Source organism: Ursus maritimus, unplaced genomic scaffold (genome assembly GCF_017311325.1).
Source record: "Ursus maritimus isolate PB19 unplaced genomic scaffold, ASM1731132v1 scaffold_21, whole genome shotgun sequence".
Classification (NCBI taxonomy): Eukaryota; Metazoa; Chordata; class Mammalia; order Carnivora; family Ursidae; genus Ursus; species Ursus maritimus.
The window spans coordinates 30,869,075-30,886,009 of NW_024424564.1; the positions used below are offsets into that span (position 1 = coordinate 30,869,075).

At 42.4% G+C, this 16,935-nt stretch overlaps 1 protein-coding gene across 2 annotated transcripts in view; it reads left to right on the top strand.

The window, feature by feature from the left end:
- The first annotated feature begins 848 nt into the window (after positions 1 to 848).
- CRADD (CASP2 and RIPK1 domain containing adaptor with death domain) overlaps positions 849 to 16,935 on the top strand; it is a 170,258-nt gene continuing 154,171 nt past the window's right edge. For both annotated transcript variants that reach the window (XR_005836713.1, XM_040637320.1), the window contains exons 1-2: positions 849 to 1,853; positions 3,196 to 3,499. Coding sequence is in view for 1 of the 2 variants with exons in the window: in XM_040637320.1 (XP_040493254.1) it covers positions 1,707 to 1,853; positions 3,196 to 3,499 (451 nt within the window). In the remaining variant the exon portion in view is untranslated. The remainder of the gene's footprint in view (positions 1,854 to 3,195; positions 3,500 to 16,935) is intronic.

The window sequence follows — 16,935 nt, forward strand, 5'->3', positions numbered from 1 at the left end:
TCTTCACCATACATGGCTGTGCGGTACACTGTTTATTGGAAAGGGCATTGAAATTGGAAGGACTTGGTTAGAATTCAGGTTTTGCATAAATTAGCTGTGAAATTTTGGCTAGGACATTTGTCCACTTTGATTCCACAGTCTTCACATATGTAAAATGCTAATAATAGGGGCACCTGGGTGGCTCATTTGGTTACTGTCTACCTTTGGCTCAGGTCATGATCCCAGGATCCTGGGATCAAGCCCCACAATGGGCTCTCTGCTCAGCAGGGAACCTGCTTCTCCTTCTGCCTGCCACTCCCCCTGCTTGTGCTCTCTCTCTGTCAAATGAATAAAATCTTAAAAAAAAAAAGATAATAATAATAATACCTGCCACCCATGTAAGAGAATTGTCACTACTGGCATAATAAAATGGTATATTGCTATAGTAACATTTTAAACTGGTTATAAAAATTAGAAGGTTTTGAGGAGGGACGTTTAGAATTGCTTTCTATTGATTTGCTTACAAAGATTTTCATCTTCCACTAGAGGTGTTGTTTGAGAAAACCTTTATAGAAATAATGATATTTGAGGTATTTTTCCTGTTACTGTCAACCGATTTTCAGCAGGTATATGACTTTCTGCATTTATCACCCAATTGATTTAAAAGTGAATCAATGAAGGTGTTTATTGATTGCCTCATTTCATAAAGGAATTCAGGAATGACCCTCCATTTGATATTCTGATCTCTCTCTCCATTTGGATCAGCATTTGTCTTGCCTTCCGAATGAAAAATGTGGTGAACTCAGCGAGTCACACCCCCCCTCCCCCCCCAGTAACAGCCATTCGCTTTTTAGAATGTCTTTCTGCCCTTCGGAAGCTGGAAAGCTCCAAGCTACATGCCTCAGACACCCTTGCTGCAAATGGTCTGCATGCGAAACAGGTTTCACCAACTGCACACATCAGAGTAAGATTTGCAGGTGCTGTTTTGATGCTGCTGGCAGATAAAGCTGTAGAGACCTTGGTTTTTCCGCAGCAGTGTTTCAATGTCCAGTGCCTTGATCCGTCAGTGTTGAGAAGAGGTGGGGACCGTGGAGTGGTGTCTTCCCAAATCCACCTTCGCGATTGTGGTCAGTTAGGCAGTCTAGGGAGTCATTCTCGGATGCCCAGGCCTCTTCCAGCCTTTCTAATGATTGTGAATGTCCCCAATTCCCCGTGACAAATCCTTTTCTTTCTGGAGTAGCTAGCTGATTGCTGCAGCTGTATCCCGGCTTACTGACTTGTAATCTCTTTGTGGACAGGAATTCTGTGATATATAATGATATAAACGACCCTACCTTTTAGTGGAGGGAAACAGATGACAGATAATTAAGTAAAAGTTTTAATAAGATGGTGATACGTGCTACAGATAAAAACAAAGTTGGAAAAGGGAGGGGGAGTGCCGGAGATGAATGTTGCAATTTTAAATAGAGTGATCATGGAAGGCTTCGCTGATAAGGTAACTTTTGACACCTGACTATTTTTTATGTCAGTTGTGTACAAGACTGTGGTGGAGTTCCTGTGTTAAAGTACTTTTTTCCTTAGATAACCCCCTAAGTGATGCTACTTTTTTCCATCTTCAAGCCGCTATATTGTTTACCCACAGCAAACATGGCGGAAAAGGCTTCAGTCCGACACTTGGCCCCCCATAAAGATGGCTACAGCACTTCCTGTGTTTGCCCTCAACAAAGATGGCGACAGCACTTCCTGTTCAGGGCTTTCGCCTTCAACAAAGATGGTGCTTATGGTACAGGTTTCCTAACAGTCTGGATTCCGGTTGCGGTTTCTTTCTTTCTTTTCTTTTCTTTTTTTTTTTTTTAATATACGTGTTTGCAGACGTAAGTAACAGGAAACCAGAAACCCCGTATCCATTTTTTCTCGAAGGCCCCGCACCGTGGCGTCTGCGGCCTGGGCCCTGCGTGGCTCCCCCGCGCCCCCCCCTTACTTGTTCGCGGCGTTTCCGAGCCGGGCCGGGGTTGGGGTGGTGGTAGGGCTGCCGGGGTGCCGGGGGGAGGGGCTCTCCCCCTTCGGTCCGCTCCGAAGATCATTCCCAGCACCCACTTTGTAGTTGGTCAGATTTTGCCCCGAAAACCCCTCATAGTTCTTCGTGTTCGTAACATAACAGGACTTCAGCTGGCGAGGCAGGGAGTAAAAAGTTCCGAATGGGAGTCGGCAGCCAAAAGTGCACACCGTCCCCCTCACCCGCCACCTCCCGGACGTCACCGAGGGCTGCTCGAAGGAGTGGCGTCGGGCCGCCGGCCGGTCGTACTTTCTGTGGGTGCCTGGAAGCCCCATCTGCCGCCTCCTCGCCACTCCCCATCGCTTCTTTACTCTCGTAGCCTCCACACAAGCGCCCTCAAACTCGGGCAGTGGTCTTGAAAACAGGCCTTGAATTCATGCGTGGCTACTGACCAGGACTGGTGTGTGGACATTTTTTTCTTGTAAAGAAAAAAAAAATCCCCACTAAATGTCTCATACATGTGTGGTTCCGGCAGTGTTGTGATAGAGATTCGGAATTCTTACAGGGAAGGGGTGGAGTCTGTGACCATATATAAGGTTTATTGTAGAGGCACACACAATAAATATTTTTCTTGGAGGTAATGGTGAATAGGGCTTTTCTCTTAGGGGAAAAGAACCTTTAGCCTATTGGTACCTACCGGTTTCTGGTGCCTATTCCCATTGTTACACAGGTTCAGCAAATGCCCATGGTCAGAAAGGCACCTGCATGCATATTGGCAGTTTTTCTGGTATTGGGGTATATCTGATGAAGGCTATATTAAAATAAAGCCCCTGTTTCTTTTTAAGTATGTTAAAATGAAATGCTGCTCTGTAATTCTCAGATCAAAGTTGCTTTTTAAGCAGGGTCCCTGGCCCAGTTTTTTTTTTTTTTTTTTTTTTTTCCAAATCTCTTTATCAAGCAAGGAATCGAGCTAGGATTCATTGTGTGGAAAACAAAAATAGAAAAGATGATTCATATTCACGGTTGTTCAGTATGTTCGGAAACATTCAAAATTACTTTGCTTTGGTTTAACAGCTGTGTACTAAACACCACGGCCTGGCACTCTGCTAAGGTTCAAAGTTGTACCTGACCTTAAGGAGCTTGTGGCCGCATGCACGATGCTGTTTTAGGGGGTTTGGTCAGCTCCCTGTAATCTGAGCTACTATTTTGTCTCTTCCCAGGGAGAAATGGAGGCTAGAGACAAGCAAGTGCTTCGCTCCCTTCGCCTGGAGCTGGGTGCGGAGGTACTGGTGGAGGGACTGGTTCTTCAGTATCTTTACCAGGAAGGGGTCTTGACAGAAAACCATGTTCAAGAAATCAAAGCTCAAGCCACAGGCCTCCGGAAAACAATGCTACTGCTGGATATCCTGCCTTCCAGAGGTCCTAAAGCATTTGATGCATTCCTAGATTCTCTGCAGGAATTTCCCTGGGTTAGGGAGAAGCTGGAGAAGGCAAGGGAAGAAGCCATAACGGAGCTGCCTGCAGGTAGGCCTCAAAAAGATCACTGCAAACCAGCCGCAAACTTGTTGAAACTGTGTCCTTTGGATGAGAAGTTGGGGTTTTAGGCTGGGAGTGAGTAAGGAGTTTGGACTGAAGGCACATGGTATTGGACGTACAGGATGAGGAGGTGGAATTAGGAAATGCAGGGAAGGAAGAATGAGCCGTGATTGAGAGGGTGAGGAGGGAGGTCAGAGAATACATTTAGAAATGCTTCCAGGGAAACTTGGCAAGTCACTTGGGAGGCATGTTCTCATCTGAGAGCCAGGTCATATCTCAGCCCTTGGCATTGGGAGCCATTTGGAAAGTGCAGATGGGAGAGCAGGCATTAGGCTTACTGATAACTGATTTGTGGGGTGCCAGAGCTGCTGGCTGGAAAAGGTCAGCTTCATGAAGGAGGAGACAGCCTCTAGGAAGGCACGCCTTGCACCTGTTCCCTGGGCTATCCTGCATGGCCAAAGGGGATTATTTAGAAAGCTGGTTAAGTAAGTTTTTAAAGGTTATTGATTTGAAGTTGGTCTTTTTAGTTTGGCTTTGTTCAGACACCCAGAACATTTAATGTTATAAGAATAGTAGTTTGGGGAGGGTCGCGTTTTGATTTTAAAGAAAGTTGGAAGCTATGGAGAAGAGAAGCAGTTCCGGTGTTAGGAGCCTGGCTTGTAGCAGGAAGAAGATGTGATGTGAAACACTTCTCTTAACAACTCCATGACTTTTACTGTTTTACAAAGCTGGAGGAGCAGAGAGCTGAATTGGTTAAAAATTAAAATAAAAAAAAAATCTATAAATAAAATAAAATTAATTAAAAAAGAAATAAATAAACAAAAAACTGGAAGTTGACTTGCAAATTTTGAACAGTTAGGAAATCAACATTCTCTGGAGTTTTTGAAAGCTGTGATAGAACTCCTCCAAGACAGTGGTCCTCAGACTTTGTTGTTGCAGTTTTAAAAATACCAACATAACTGGTTAAAAAACAAATGCCAGTAGTAAAAGACCAATTTTATTATTTTTGTCCCATGGACCTCATATTTTGTTTTCGTTTTTGGGTTTCCTTTTCATGGACCTCATATATATATATATTTTTTAAAGATTTTATTTATTTATTTGACAGAGATAGAGACAGCCAGTGAGAGAGGGAACACAAGCAGGGGGAGCGGGAGAGGAAGAAGCAGGCTCATAGTGGAGGAGCCTGACGTGGGGCTCGATCCCGTAGCGCCGGGATCATGCCCTGAGCCGAAGGCAGACACCCAACCGCTGTGCCACCCAGGCGCCCCGACCTCATATTTTGAATGATTTTTCAGACCACACGTACTAACTAATCATGATGAATCCTTCTATTTTTATTAATGACCTATGTCTGAATATCTGCTCTGCATGAGGTAACCACTTAACTTAGGAAAGCTTGGTTAAATCCCAGTGGAAAAAGCAAACTCATTTTCATTTCCTAGCATGGCCGAATTACAGGTAAAAGTGTTTTAGGGTTTTTGAAATACTGAAAGTAGCCATCCTTTCAGGGCCCCAGGAATTCTCAAGTTTGAGTGTCCTTACAAAATTAAATACTTCAGGTGTGTGAACAGATCCAAACTAAAGTATCTAAGACATTTCTGCAACTTTACTGAAAGCAGAATAAATAACATAGAACTGGGGACACATTAAGAGAAGTATTAGGGTATCCAGTGTCTTTTCCTGGTATTTGACTTAGAGATTCCTCTTGGCACCAGACAGTTGGAAACAACAAAACAAGCAAACCGAAACCCCGTCACTACCAAAATATTTCATTTAATTTTACAATCGTTTTGGGTGATGTAACTAGTCCTGTTGTATGTTGTTTATAGAGGTGTGACCCCATTTTCATGGTTTCGGATTTATTCAGAGAACAAGAAAAAAAAATTATGATTTTTTTTTACCAAATGGTGAAAGTTACACAGAAGTTGAGGAAAAACTAGTTTGTTTTTAAAAGTAAACAGAATGAAACAGTGTAACGTGAGAAAAATTGAGTTTGCATGAAGAATATTAATTTGTTAGTTCTGTGGGTGTGTTCAAATGGAAAGATAGGTTGGCTACTATACAAATTTTAAGTACACTTGTTTTACTTTTCGTCAGAGTAACACAGCTATTTACAGATGTTTTGAAGAGAGAGTTTGATTTACATATGTTTTCTATATACCTTCTGCAATGATAATAACAAACTCACTTTTAAAATAACTTTTGTTAATTATTGAGTATTTTAAGTAAGATTATAAAATACAAGTAAGGTATGGAGAATAATGGTGCAGGGAACACCTGTCTCCCCATCACTCAGTTTAAAAAAAATATATATTATCATTGCCTTTGAGGACCCTGGGTGTTCCTCCCCAGGCCTACCTCAGCCCCAACCCCTACTTATTGGTAAATCCTGACTTTGACGTTTATCATTCCCTTCTTCACTTTGTAGTTTTTTCCCTCATAAAAATCACTTTTAAAATCCACTTATGGAAAATCTGCAATACCATAAGTTTTAGCAAGATAAAGATATAAATAAAAAATATTATAATGTGTATGGGAGAATAGGGGATGGAGGAAATGGTAGATTTAATTTTAATTAATTAATTGGGAAATGATAATTTTTAAAGGAGTTCTTAGTTAACAGCCTTCTCTTATTTGGGACCTTAAACTTTCAGTGTTTAAATTAATTAAGTTGATGGTGATTTTTTAATTCTAAAATTCATTGGGACTTAGTTAATTGAAAACCTAAGTGTTTGTTTGTTTGTTTGTTTTGAAAATCCTGGAGAGAGTATCAGAGTTGAGATGCCTTCAATTTAATATTCCTATAAAAAGTGCAGATGGACGCAGAGGTCTTTTTCCCAGGACCCCGTGCTTCTCCAGTGTTGTAAGAGTAATTTTAATAAGCTTTTAAAAAATCCATTTAAATTTTTGTGAAAGCATTTTTGAAGTTCGAGGAACTAAACTGTAGGAAGATGTGGTGCTTATATATTATGTGTATGTATTAACCTCGTGTGATCTTTTACTCATTTTGATTGTCATTATTAATTAATTTGTATAGATTTGGTGGTCTCCTCTTGGGAGGTCTGAGAACCAATGGGCAGGAATGGCTTTCCCTTTGGCCAAAAGGCCGAAACTTCTCCAAGAATGAGCTGATTTAATTTTATTAAAAAGTGTTCTTGTTTTGGGCTTCTCAGAGAATCCTGGTTTCCTCTTTGCTTGTTTATTTTCTGTGTTTCACTTGTAAATTTTGAGTTGCCTCAACAGGCCCTATTTGGTGATAGATCCTAGTTAGTTGCTTTTTATTAGAGAAGAATCCAGGTGTATCTTAATCCTCTCTGGTCTCTTAAACCCTACTCCCAGCAAATCCTAAAACATAAAAAAACAGCTTAAACCTTTGATTCTTTCAGAGTCTACCTAGCTGATGGGTCTTCCTATTTATGTTGGGAAAAAAAGTCTAAGATGTTAATGCTTAATTGATTTTGTGTTTTTCTCACCCTGTGAGGACTCTTATATTTTAGAAGAGAAATTCTGGCAATAAAAATTACTTAAATCAGGTTGGCACTGTGGAAGGGATACTTCATGGTGTGTCGCTTGTTGGCCAAGGTCACGTAGTAGACAATAGATCAGCTGGCAGTCCTCTCTGGGCTCCTGTCTGGTCTTTTAGGAGATGAGAACAGTGCTGAGTCTGGGTGTAGGCAGCATGTGCCTGCCTGCCTGGCTTTTTACTGTTCATGAGCCATATCTGCTGACAGGGTCTCCCTGGTGCCTGAGCTAATCTAGATCTGGAAAAGAGGTTTATGGCAGCCCCAGTCTCACCAGCTGGTGGGACTTAGCCTAAGTCATGGTGGGAGTGACTCCTGGGCGCCAGGACTCCCTGTTCCACCGTGTTGGCCCTGTTTGTGGGACTGGGTCTCTGCTGTGGTTCTCACTTACCAGTTTTACGTTAGGCTTGGGAGGTTTTTTTCCTCCCCCCTTCTCTGTAGGCTAGATTCTGGCTTTACGTCCTCTTAGCCACTGGCAAGGATGAAGGACAGATGTCTTGGAACACAGCTCAGTGCCTCATATGTTAACATCAGATGCCTCAATTCTTTTTTTTTTTTTTAAAGATTTTATTTATTTATTTGACAGAGATAGAGACAGCCAGCGAGAGAGGGAACACAAGCAGGGGGAGTGGGAGAGGAAGAAACAGGCTCATAGCGGAGGAGCCTGATGTGGAGCTCGATCCCGTAACGCCGGGATCATGCCCTGAGCCGAAGGCAGACGCTTTAACCGCTCTGCCACCCAGGCGCCCCCAGATGCCTTAACTCTTGAGCCTCCTATGGCTGTTTGCGTCAACTTTGCTTGTGCTTGAGCTGGTCCTCACCATGGACCCTGTGCCCTGACACTGGCTGCCCTCACTGGCGCAGGATGCAGGGCTGGTCTGGTTCCCCACTATCCAAGGGCTCCAGGGCTCAGCCTGTTCCTTTTGGAGTTGGCCTTGTGTGACCATGCAGAGGCCCATCAGCTACTATCTCAAGATGTACTCTGGCTCTCAGATGTATACTTGGCTCCATCTGCAATTACTGAGCAATAATGGCAAAAATCTGAGGCATTGTAATAGGTTTACTGGAGAGATTTCTAGCCTGGGATTCTCCAGTCATACCATGAATTGGCCCTACTCTGCATATAATAGGTTCGATGTTGCTCTCAGTTTATGTAGTTTGTGGTCTCTGCAGGCACTTCCACTGCAGCTGGGTAGAGCTCACTCTGTGGCATCCTGTGTACTCAAGGGGGAGTGGTGGGTCAGCGTCCATGGCGAGACCTGTCCCTGTGTGAGGGCAGAGTCTGCAGGGAGCCCCAGTGTGATCATCCTACGCCGCCTGAGGACCAACCAGATACCGGGCATGAGGTAATGAAGACATGCAAAGGACCTCCGGGTCAGCTGAGGGGATTCATCGATTCACCGAAGAGATACCGAGTATTGACATCAGGTGCTAGGATGTTGTGGGAAACAAAGCCCCTGCTCTTCTGGAGTTCACCGGATGCTATAGTCTGATGGGGAAAGACAGTAAGCGAATGAGTGAATGCTAGTGCTACGAAGAAAAACTGTGTCTGGTGGTGAGGAAGGGCTCCGCGCATGGTGCAGGGTGGTCAGAGAAGGCCTCTCTGCCACGAGGACGTGGGGCAGACGCCTGAATCCTACAGCAGAGTGGATACCTGGAGGAGGAATGTTTCAGACAGAGGGGACCACAGATGCATGGGAGCTCCGGGGGGAGCCTTCGGTGACAGTGTGGCTAGAGCCCAGGCCCGTCTGGGATAAGAACCTTCCTCACAGAGAGCTGAGTCACACTGAGAGTCAGCAAAGGCCCAGTCTCGACCACTTGTTGTTGTGCTTCCCAAAATGTGAGATGTGTGCACAGCCGTGATCTTGGGTGGTTCTTTTAAAATGATTTTAGATGAAATGCAGATATGGGAGTGAATCACATGGTGAGAGAGTCATTTTCTTTCTTTCTGTTTCAGTGGTGATGACATGCAGGTGAAAGCCTCCCTTTGCTGTAGCATCTCTCTTGACACTTGCCAGTTTTTCTTTTTAACAAAGAGAAAAAAGTTCCTTATGCCTAAAGCCTTCTGTGAGCAACAGTATTTAGCTGGAATTGAGTTGTGTTGCCTTCTTTCTGTTGCATTAGTCTAATGGTTTCCTTCCATTTATGGCAAGTAAAACTTTTCTATTTATGAAGTTACTTTTAAAAATACATTGCTTTTATTTAAGTAAAAATGAGTCACATAAAGAAAAATTCTTTGAAAATAATGATATGAAGATGTGGCAAAAATTGTAAAGATGGTTTTCATGCATTTTCTCATTTAAAAAGAAGGGAGTTTGGGGCAGAAGCCATCCCTGGTTGCATAGTTGGGGAAGGAAGGCTCCAGCTCTAGTTCAGATAGAAAAAGTGCCAAATTCAAAGTCTTTATTGTTTGGTCCTTCAGATTATGCATAGTGGCTGGGAATTGGTTAAATTTATTAATAGGATTGCCAGAATGACTTAATTTTACATTTTCTAAATTATAAACATGTTCAGAGTCAGCAAGATGGAGACATATTCTGGTATCCCAGAATTTTAGGCCACGAGAGACTCACAGATCATCTAATTTTTCTCTGAAAAAGCTGAGGCCCATGGAGATTAAGTCAACTTGCCCATGATTACATAGCTAGTTAATGTAATTTATTGCTGAACTAGAATCCAGGCCTTCCAACTCTTGATTTAGGATTTTTTCTGCTATGCAATCTTGACTCCCACTGGGTTTGAAATGGAATTATATTATGCTGTGGTGTTAATAATTGAAAGAAGCTTTTAAAAAATTGTACTAATGCTTTTTTTGTTTAAGAGGAAAATTTTCAAGGGCTTTTAGAGGTATACTGGGATGAGATTTTGCTAAAATATTTTATTTGTTTTAATGCTAATTTTAATCATTTAAAAGGAAATTTTGATAGTTTACTACTGCATTTTATCAGAAGATTCCCCCCCTGCTTCTGCAAGGCTGACATAAAGGAAGAGCGGAAGACTTTTATCAAGTATTTATGGGACTGATGAAATAATGCATCTGTTGGCAGCTAATTGTAGCTCTTTCTAGGAATAGCAAACCATGTGACAGGCCTCTCCCCAGCAGGGATACCTCCATTTCACTTTTAAAAAATGGATTTAGTGTTCTTTTCTCTTAGAAATTCTCACTGTGACTTTTTTCTCCCTCCCGTGGGTGTATGGGCCACTTGGCTCCATCAATCACCCTATTGACTCTTGTGGTTGATTTCGCTTAGTGTTTCTCAACCCTGGCTTTAAAAAAACCTGCTGATCCCTAGACTTCAACACAGGCCAATTCATGCCAAAATATGTGGAGGTGTGATCTGGGCAGTGGTATTAAGACACACACACACGTACAATCACACATACACACGCATGTGCACACGTGCAAGCACAGGGACATGCACGAACACCTCATGAAGTTATTTTAAAGTGCAGCCGCAGTTGAGAAACTTGAAATCTGACCAGCTGATTAGGCGCATGGCTCCTTTGTCACTTGTTGCTCCCCAAGTATGAGCTTCCCAAAGTTGTGTACTTGCTTGAAGAGTTGTTCTTGTTTTCTGGTGAGGTGAAGTGGAAAGGTGGTAGGAATGGAGATACAGAAGGATATGTAGTTTTGTTTTGATTCTGTAATCACAAGTGTTTTTAATTCTTTGAATTTCTTGAATGTTATTGCTCAAGAATGTTCGAGAACCCCAGACCCCACACAGATATGATTCTGCTACCAATACTAAAATCCATTAGAGCTCTGTGGGGCTATATGGGCTCGATGTACACAGAACAACATTGATTGGAGCGTTTTGAATTAGCAGATAAATTTGGATTCGGGGGAATTATTTTCATTGCCTATTCACATTGTTAGGTAATTACAAGCCATCTGGAATACTTTGTGCTCTGTAGATCAAGTTGTCCAAATGGAGACAGAACTTGCCAGTAGAGAATGAGTTGGATGCTGCCCTCGGATACAAAGTGAGCTGAAGATGGCTTGAGGATGGGTGAGAGGAGAAGAGAGACAAAGTTGGGAAGACTGGGAATGGCTTAGCCAATAAAATAACTATAATAGTATTTATTGGTGGCTTCACTTTGTGCCAGGTATTGGTCCAGGTCTTCATTTTTTAATTCACTTAATCCTGGCACTAACTCGGTGAGACAGGTGGTCTTATTACTGTTACTACACAGATGGGAAAATGGAGGCACAGAGATGTTCAGTCACTTGTTCAGAGTCATTCAACCCAGTAGAATCAAATTTGGAATTCAGGTCCTTCAAAGCCCACTAATTCATAGCCTATGAAAACACATTTTCAAGATGTGCTTTTCTCTCCCTCCTACTCTGACAACCCATGGCTGCTCCGGAACCCATCATTTACCAGCCCCCAGTTGTCTTCCCTCCGCTACTCCAGTCACTCCCAGACATGCAGCCCAAGAGGCTTCTCTGTCTCTTTCCTGCCTGTTGTCAGAAGACTAAGTTCTGGTTGGTATCTCTCTCTCCCCCATCTCTTTTTTTTTAATTCTCTTTTTGGGGGGCAAGGTTGAATGTGAGGCCATGTGGGGGGGTCAAGGAACAGAGCCTTTGGGCTGCTCCTATTCCAACTTGCGACCTTGAGCGTAGAAAAAGCCTAAGTCTTCTTGGCTGTGATTAGAAGATAGCGCATTGGCTCTCCTCGTACTGGAATCAGGTTCCACTTTTGCAGCTCTTAAATCTTGCTATTGAAAGCTGAAAGCCATCAGTTCGAATAACCAGCTCTTCTGGTGGCACAACCGTAAGAGTTTAACCGTACGCTTAGCAAGGTAGCTTTCTCTTTTTATGGGTGTAGTTCAAACTTGTAGGCTGTTGTTGTAGCTAGCTGCAGGAATGTTTGCCTTTGCTTAATTTTAATAGGCAGCTGTGTTTATACTTGTTCTTCAGTTTGAACAGCAAGGAGTATATGTATATGATTCTTTGGAGGGCTTTTTCCCCAGAGAAAAAAAAGGGTATATTGTACTTTTCCAAACAGTAAATTTTAATTGAGAAGGAAATGTGACCTCTAAAAGAAGTTTAGTCCTAGGCTTTATTTTTGTTAATGTTATAAAAGAAATCTTAACTCCTTGTAAGAAGTGCCAAGTTGACAATTCCTGGAAATGTTCATGTTCTATTTATGCTCAGCACCACAGCAGAGAGGGTGGTGACGCTGTTACCAAAATAATACTGCTGAGATGTAATAAGTGGCAAAGGAGAGCTTTGTGGTTTCATAACCTAAATATAAGACTTTTAAAGCATCTCTCAGTTCCACCATTTGTGTACGAGGTGTATGGGTGCTGAGTGGTAATGACCAAGTTGTTATGGAGATTTTCAGAGCCAGCAGAGCACATCTGCTGGGACCTGCCCTGTTGTTAGAACTGTAGAAGGTTAGAGGCGGAAGGGACCTCAGAGACTCCCAGTGTACAGGTGAGGAAACTCAAAGATGTAAGTAAGTCTAACAGCGGGTATGTGGGCTCTTTGGTTCAAGCAGTAGACTTCTTGTCAACATAAGCAAAAATAGGAATTTCTCTAACGTATACTGCGTTGTTCACAACCTCGAAGGAATTGCTAAAATGTCAGGGCTCAGTAAGGGAGGAATGAGGCAACTCTGGGGCCCTTTGGCCATTGATGACCATCTCCAGCTGAGTTCCTCCACTGTGCCTTCTCTCAAGATTCAGTATCTGACTGGCTTAGGTTAAGTCATGAGCCCTTCCTTTAGGACACCAGAGTCCCTGGAGTGGGGAAGGGACAGATCTAAAAGGCAGAGGTGAAAGCTGATTAAAAGATGGCCGCTATACTATATCACACCCATTCTTTTTATATTGAACAGGTTCCACACTTGTGGGCCTGGGAAAAAATGATAGCCCTTTAAAGAAGGAGAATGTTCCACATCTTAGTACAGCAAGGCCCAGGTCAAAGGCCAGAGGTGGTAGGAAAATTAGAGGAGAGCAGTTTTTAGAGCAAGATAGGTCTTCTGAAACCTTTCCAAAATCACAAGATATTGGGGGGAAAAACAGATAAAAGAATGTTGAAGTCAGGAGTTGGGTAGAAAGAGAATTTGGATTGGGTTCTGGCCTCAGGGCTTTACATACATAAACTCACTTTATCCTCATAGACCTTTGAGGTTGTACTATTACTATCATTTGCATTTTACAAATGAAGGTATTAGACGAATTGCCCAAGGTCACATAACTTGGTTATCGCAGAGCTGAGATTTGAACACTGGCAGTCTGGTCCTCCAGTCCCGTGTCCCTAATATCAGTTCTTGGGTCTGTTCAGTGTCACGTGTCTCAGAGCACCTGACCTGGGCTTGCTACAGCTTCTTTATTTGCTGACCCTTTCTTCCCTTGGGTCTCACACGTAGCCAACATTTTCATTGTGTTTTTAAAAATAGTTTACCAAGTTAGAGGTTAAAAAAACACCAAAGAAGATAAAAAATATTTTCTAAGAGATGTGATTAGACAAAATAAAGTTTCTGAATGAGATTGACATGGCAGTTTTTGTTTGTGAGTCTTTATCTCTTCCCTTTCAATTTCTTTTTATTATGAATCAGCCCTTTGTTGGTGCTGTGGGCAGTTGTCCTTTTTTGGGCCCCTTGTATTTGAGCCCTTTTATTTCTTCGTGTGCCAGGCAGGATCCATTCAGAAGACAGAAACCACACAGTAATGTGAACAAGGAAAGTTTAATATAAAGAATTATTAACTAGTAAAAGGTTCATTGTGCTTAACTAATGAAGGGGTAAAGAGGTCTACTTTTTCTAGGGCTGAAGGAGAGTACAGGATGAAAGCACTAAGAGCTTGCAAGAGGCTCCTCCCCACCCCCAAGACTGAGTTTCAGTCCTCCTTGGAGATGAAGTGACTGCTGGTGGCCAGTGAACTTGCCAGAGGGTACAGGCTGGAGCTGGTCTGTAATAACAACCCACTGGGTTGAGAATCTTGGTAGAGCATGTGGGTGGACCAGAGTTGATCCTTAGCAGTCTGCTGAGTGGTAGGAAATTCCCTGGAGAGTAAGCACCTTTGGGTTTCCCAAATGCCACTGGCAGTACACTTTAAAGGGGATAAAGTATCCCAAACACAGTGAAAAGCCCCTTCCTCTGCTATGGCCTTTCGGTGTCCTTCCAGTGCCCTCTTTTGATGAAAACGAACACTGCACCATCTGGCAAAGGAGAAATGTTCACAGGGTCCAGCCCCAGTGTCACAAAGCAGGGCAAAGAGGGTGAATGTAGAGCTCAGCAGTAATACATCGCTAATCGGTACACCTCATCTGTAAAAGGATGATAGTATATAATTCCCAAAGTAGTTCTGAGAACCCGATTTATTCATTCATTTAGCCAGCGTTTATTGATCGTCTGCCATTGCTGGCTGTTCTGCCAAAGCTGTGGGATTATGGTGGTCATTGTCTATTGTTGTTTGTTTGTTTGTTTATCTGTCTGTCTCTGAAAATAGACTGTGATCATCTCTAAGGCAGAGACTGTTTTTACGTCTGTACCTGTAGCACCTAGCTAGCATAGTGCTAGATATCCACTAGTCCTCATGTGCTTATAGAGTGAGTGAACGCAGGGCTATGAAGATGAACGTAAAGATGGAATTGTACCCTCAAGGAGTTTAAATTATAATTGGGGAAAAGCAGAGGCAAACAAAATATACTATGGTATTCTAGTTATCTGTTGTTGTGTAACAAGCTACTCCAAAACTTAGTGGCTTAAAATAACAGTTGTTTATTTTTACATGAATGTACAATTTGGGCAGGGCTCAGAAGGAGGCAGCTTATTTCTGCTGTAGCTAGTGACGGTAGGGGTGGCTTAACTGGGGCTGGAGGAGCCACGTCCCAGACGTGTCATTCATATTTCTGGTAAATTGGTACTGCTTGTTGGTTCCTCTCCACATAGGCCTTTCTGCAGGTGGCTGGGGTTTCCTTACAGCATGGTGGCTGAGTTTCAAGACGCAGGAAGTAGAAGCTGCTAGTTTCTTAAGGCCTGGGCCCAGACACTGGCATAGTGTTAACTCGCTGTATTCTTTGGTTAAGCTGTCCCAGAGCCCAGATTCATACAGATGACATAGAGACCTCACATTATCTTGGGAAGTATGTCAAATCATCTTGGGGCCTTATGGCACTGATCAGATATAGTGATTTAAAGTACATATATTTGTTATCATAAATGGAAACTTAGCTGTCATACATGAAAGTGATTTGTGAATTAATAACAATTGTTCTTACTAGTTTAACAAAACATATGTTTTAAAAAGTGAAAACAGCTCTTTTTCCTCCCAAATATAAAAGCAGCACATATTTGTTGTTAAGAAAGGCTCTGGAAAGATACCAAGAAAATGGAAGTCACCCATAATCTTATTGCCCAGAGATAACCACAGTTTATAACGAATGAGGAGTGAAATGCCGTATTTGGGTTTTTACCCTAGGACATTGTTTTAGAAGCTCTGTCTTTTCTGAACTCCGGTCGTTTCCAGAAAGTTATTATTTACTTGATACCAACTCTTAAATCTGGACTTTCTAATGTGATACCAAATAAAGAATAAAATTCAGAAGATTGTGTGTGTGTGTGTGTGTGTGTGTGTAAAGAACACACACACAGAGACACACACACACACACACAGACACACACATAGTTTCCTTTGAGAGTAAAACTTTCTGAATCAACTTGAAGTAGTCTTTTCAAATCATTAAGGCTAGCCCCTAGTTGTTTCGTTTCAGTTAGCAGGGTGGGGGTGGGATGGATTGGACTTAAATGACCTTCTCCAATTACTCTTAAAGAACTATGAGGAATATTTTTCACTCTGTTGTTTGAAGTATTTTTCTGTTTATCTTTCTATTAGTATCCTATTTCAAAGTGTTTCACTGGGATATTATATAACCTGATTTTTTCCTAAGTCTCCTGTTTGTATGCTTTTAAATATTATGTTTCTAAATCTTTCCTCTTCTTTGTTATTCCCAAGCTGTTCCACTATAGGTGATTAAGCCTTTGCCTGTGGCATTTTAAGATCTATTTATATCCCTCAAATTGACTAGATTTGTAAATATGTGAGTCTTCTGGATAGTAGATTAGATTTTTTTCCCCCTTGCACTTGGAAAGACACTCCTAATGACTTTTTTCACTAAATCATGGAGTGTATTTCAAAGAAACTGTTAAAACCTTCGGTGGAATAATCATATCTCATCCCTCTCCTTATTACCAGAGTAAACACCATAAACCGTTGTAGGAGGGGCTGTGTAAGTCAGGGGAAAGAGCAGGTAGGAGAAATTCTAAAACTTTGCCTCCTGCATTATTTCAGCAAGCATTTACTGAATTTCTGTTTGATGGGAGTTAGGTACGGCAATTAATAAAAATATAATCCTGGCCCTCAAGTTGCTCCAAATAAATGAGATGATACATGTAAAGTGCTTAGAATAGAACCTGGCATCTATTAAACATTCAGGGAATGTTAGTTGTTGTCCTTATTATCATTAGAGGTAACTGAAGAGTTGTGACAAAGAGGTATGTACAAGGGACAGGGCAGCTCCACCCAACCTGTGGTAAGATGGGATTGGGGAAGGCTTTAGAGAGTATGTGTACCGTACCTTGTGTTTGAGTGTTGAAGGGTAAGTAGGAGTTCGCTAGAAAGGCAGACGGGAAGGGCATCCTAGGCAGAGGTAACAAAGTGCCAAGGCATGGAGGCGATGGCTGTAGGTTGTATGCAGCTAGCACCTGAGGGTGGGGTGGCGTGGCAGCAGCCAAGGCTGGGGGTTCAGCCCCAGGACTGCTCAGCAGAGGCCTTGAGTGCAGTATAAAGGTCCAATCTGAGATGGAGCACAACTGAGGACATTTGAGAAAGGGATGGTCATGAACAGACTTGCTTTTAGAAAGCCTCCTCCGGTGGCATATGGATGGGAAG